This window comes from Sinocyclocheilus anshuiensis, unplaced genomic scaffold (assembly GCF_001515605.1).
Source record: "Sinocyclocheilus anshuiensis isolate Anshui unplaced genomic scaffold, SAMN03320099.WGS_v1.1 scaffold985, whole genome shotgun sequence".
In the NCBI taxonomy this organism is placed as follows: domain Eukaryota; kingdom Metazoa; phylum Chordata; class Actinopteri; order Cypriniformes; family Cyprinidae; genus Sinocyclocheilus; species Sinocyclocheilus anshuiensis.
The window spans coordinates 552045-555395 of NW_015557117.1; the positions used below are offsets into that span (position 1 = coordinate 552045).

At 38.8% G+C, this 3351-nt stretch overlaps 2 protein-coding genes across 5 annotated transcripts in view; one reads left to right on the forward strand and one right to left on the reverse strand.

Moving 5' to 3' along the window:
- Positions 1–1803, forward strand: part of LOC107677759 (proteoglycan 4-like) — a 5931-nt gene extending 4128 nt beyond the window's left edge. The window contains exons 9-13 of the mRNA XM_016472780.1: positions 442–581; positions 651–807; positions 903–1007; positions 1374–1502; positions 1677–1803. Of these exons, the coding sequence (XP_016328266.1) occupies positions 442–581; positions 651–807; positions 903–1007; positions 1374–1502; positions 1677–1783 (638 nt within the window). The 3' untranslated portion in view covers positions 1784–1803. The remainder of the gene's footprint in view (positions 1–441; positions 582–650; positions 808–902; positions 1008–1373; positions 1503–1676) is intronic.
- A 12-nt stretch (positions 1804–1815) lies between these two features.
- The window catches only part of LOC107677758 (nucleoprotein TPR-like), a 38979-nt gene continuing 37443 nt past the window's right edge, over positions 1816–3351 (reverse strand). For all 4 annotated transcript variants that reach the window (XM_016472777.1, XM_016472779.1, XM_016472776.1 and 1 more), the window contains exons 50-51: positions 2403–2492; positions 1816–2094 (exon numbers count right to left, since the gene is read on the reverse strand). In XM_016472777.1, coding sequence (XP_016328263.1) covers positions 2036–2094; positions 2403–2492 — 149 coding nt within the window. In that variant the 3' untranslated portion in view covers positions 1816–2035. The remainder of the gene's footprint in view (positions 2095–2402; positions 2493–3351) is intronic.

The following is a 3351-nucleotide window of genomic DNA, read 5'->3' on the forward strand; positions in this document are numbered from 1 at the left end:
ATGTGACACTGAAGCCTGGACTAATGATGCTGAAAATTCAGTTTTTCCATCACAGGAATAAATTACATTTTACGTTGCATTTAAATAGCAAACAGTTCTTTTAAATTGTAATATTGCTGTTTTTACTGTATTTTAACCAAATAAATGCAGCCTTGGTGAGCACAAGGGACTTCTTTCAAAAACATGAAAAATCTTGATTATTTTAAACTTTTGACCAGAAGTGTAAATTAAATCTGAATATATTTGAACCATTCATTTCTGTTTTTTAAGATGCAAACTCGAATCCTGATCTCTGCAGTGGCCTTGCCATTGATGGAATGGCAACTCTCTTCAACAACTCCATTATAGTTTTCAGAGGTACAACTTCTTTATGTATGTACTGTTGCGTGTAGTGCAATTTTTTATAATAACACTAATTAAGAAAAGTGCTATCCATCTCAGGTCACTTCTTTTGGCTGCTGAACCCCAAGACTAGAAGAGCCGGCCCTGCTCGTAGAATCACTGAAGAACTGGGCATCCCGTCTCCCATCGACACGGCCTTCACACGCTGCAACTGCCAGGGCAAGACCTACATCATCAAGGTACCGAAAACCATCACTGTGTTTGCAACCCTTGAAAATCCACTGAATTGTAAATATTCTCTCACTAAGGGTGACAACTACTGGAGTTTATTGAATGGTGTTGTGGAGCCTGGATATCCCAGATCTGTGTCCCAGGACTTTGGTGGGCTCACCGGTGAGATCACTGCTGCTCTGCCAGTCCCAGCTACCAGAAAGAGACCCGAGTCTGTGTACTTCTTCAAGAAAGGTGCTAACTGGAGCCCTCTGTGTCCTGTGTTTGGTTAGAATAATTAGAAATAACCAAAATGAGAAAATTAATCATAATTTGTGTTTTTTAATTAGGAGGCACGGTTCAGAAATTATCTTTTCCTTCTGGAAGTGGACCAACTTGCCGTGGAAAGAGATCCAAAAATTCAGACAAAATTCCAAAAAATGTCAAACAAGCAGGTAATCTGAATTATTGTTGTTAAATTGAGGTACTCTAAGAAAATTGTCTTGCAATGCATTGAAAAGAATATTTAAAATGTAATTATATCAACAAAACTGTTTAGTATTATTTATGTGATTATAGCATTTATTCATTTGTAGTTTTTTTTATATTTAGCTTTAACTTACTTTAATGGCAGTGTTAGTCATTTTTGCAACTTTAGTAATTTATCATTTTATTGCATTCAATTACCAAAGCAACATTTTCATCTATTTATATTTTATTTCAGCTTTATTTCAAGTAATGCAAAGATTTTAGTTAACGCTGCAGCAGAAAAAATTTGATGTACAAGTTATTTATTTTATGATTTTATTGTAATTTGCCAGAGATCCAGTTGTCAGGGGAGATCAACATCAAGCTCAAAATGAAGGGCTTCCCCAGCCCTGTGACATCAGCCTTGTCCATGCCCAACCCCAGGAAGACTGATGGTTTCGATTACTTTGTTTTCTCTTGGCGTAAGTGACAACATTTTATCTTGCAACAAGTTTTTCCTGTGTAATTAAAAGAGAAGACCGTTTGTGAGAGGATTTGAGTGTGAAATGTGTTACTGATTGAGTCTCATTTCAGTTTCTTTTGAATCAGTACATTTAAAGTGATGCATTCAATAACAGCATCTCTGTGATTTACAGCTAAAGTCCTAAATGTCAAGGTTAGCGGTGATCTGCCCGCTTTGACGGCCCCTGTCAGCCACTCCTCCCAGCAGAATGACATCAGCAAGTGGCTCAACTGTGCCTGAAAGACCAGCATGAAACAAACACCACTAGCAACTGCATGGCGAGAAAGATTCTCCATTTATTAGCAAAAACCATTGAACATTGCGTCAGTATGATTACTCACAAAATATAAAAATCTAACCAATGTTTTAAAGCACATTGAAACAAAACATGAAAGTAAAACTGCAGTAGGCTGATTCTGGGTACTCTGAAGAGTCATTCATGGGCTTGTAATCAGTGTTTCTGCTGGGCAGACGCTGTAAAGGCGAGTGGATTTAGAAGGGAGTGCCTCTGTTGAGTCCTCGACCACGACTTCCACGAGGAAAAACACCACCTGCAGGAAAAGATTGAGATACAGACCCAGACAAACCAAATCAAGTTACATTGAAGATCTTTGTAGACATCCAAAGTTATTAAAATGTCTGTTTCTACAGAACAAACACCAAATTATACAATCAAGCACAAAACTGACAAATGAAAAGCTTTCTGTATGCATTTCACGTAATCTTTGCTTCATTAAAAAAAAAAGGGAAAAGTTTTCAAATCCAGTCTGTGTTACTTTTTGGGAGAAAATGTGACTAATGATATACTGAGAGTTTATGTACGAGTAAGAGGATGGATGTAAAAACATGGGGTCTTAACCTCTCCTGATGATCTGGTTCCTCCGCGGCAGCTGGTGCTGAGGAAGGAGCCGGCTCGCAGGTTTGGCCTGACCAGTACTGGTGCTGGTATCTACAAGAGGAAGAGAAATGGGGTGATAAACGGGGTCAAATACTTATGGGTAGAAAGAAAAAGAATAGAAACGAATCACCCCCTTTAAAATAAATTACATCCAAGTGAAAGATATAACACCAACATGTCAGAAAAAAATAAATCAAAAACATTGAGTTGGAACAAGGATCACCCCCTTGTGTCAGTATTTTCTTGAACCACCTTTTGCTTTAATTACATCCTTTAGTCTGTTGGGATATGTCTCTACTAACTTTGCAATATTTACCCACTCTTCTTTGCAGAACTGCTCAAGTTCAGTTAAATTTGATGGTGACCGTTTGTGAACTGCAGTCTTCCACAGATTTTCACTGGGGTTTAAGTCTAGGCTCTGACTAGGCCATGCAAGGACATTCACCTTTTTATCCTTTAACCACTTTGTGTCAGTTTTGCTGTGTGCTTAGGGTCATTGTCATGTTGGAAGGAAAACCTTCTTCCCATTTACAACTTTCTGGCAGAGGGCAGCAGATTTTCCTCAAGAATTTGATGGTATTTTGCCCCATCCATTTTTCCTATCCTCTCTCTGACCAGTTTCCTCCTGGCTCTTTCATCCAGTTTGGAGTGACGCCCTGATGCAGGGAGGGTCTGTGTTGTACTAAATACCTTCCACTTCTTAATAATAGACTTCACTGTGCTTCTATCCATTGATAAAACCTTTGAAATGTTTTTGTATCCATCTCCTAACTTGTGCCTGTCCACAACATTATCCCGGAGATCCCGGAGAAGTGCCTGGCCACCCATAGTTGATTGTTTCCACTACCAAGGACTGAAATGCTCCAGGAAATCCAGGAAAGTGCTGAGCTAATCAAAATGACCACAGCAT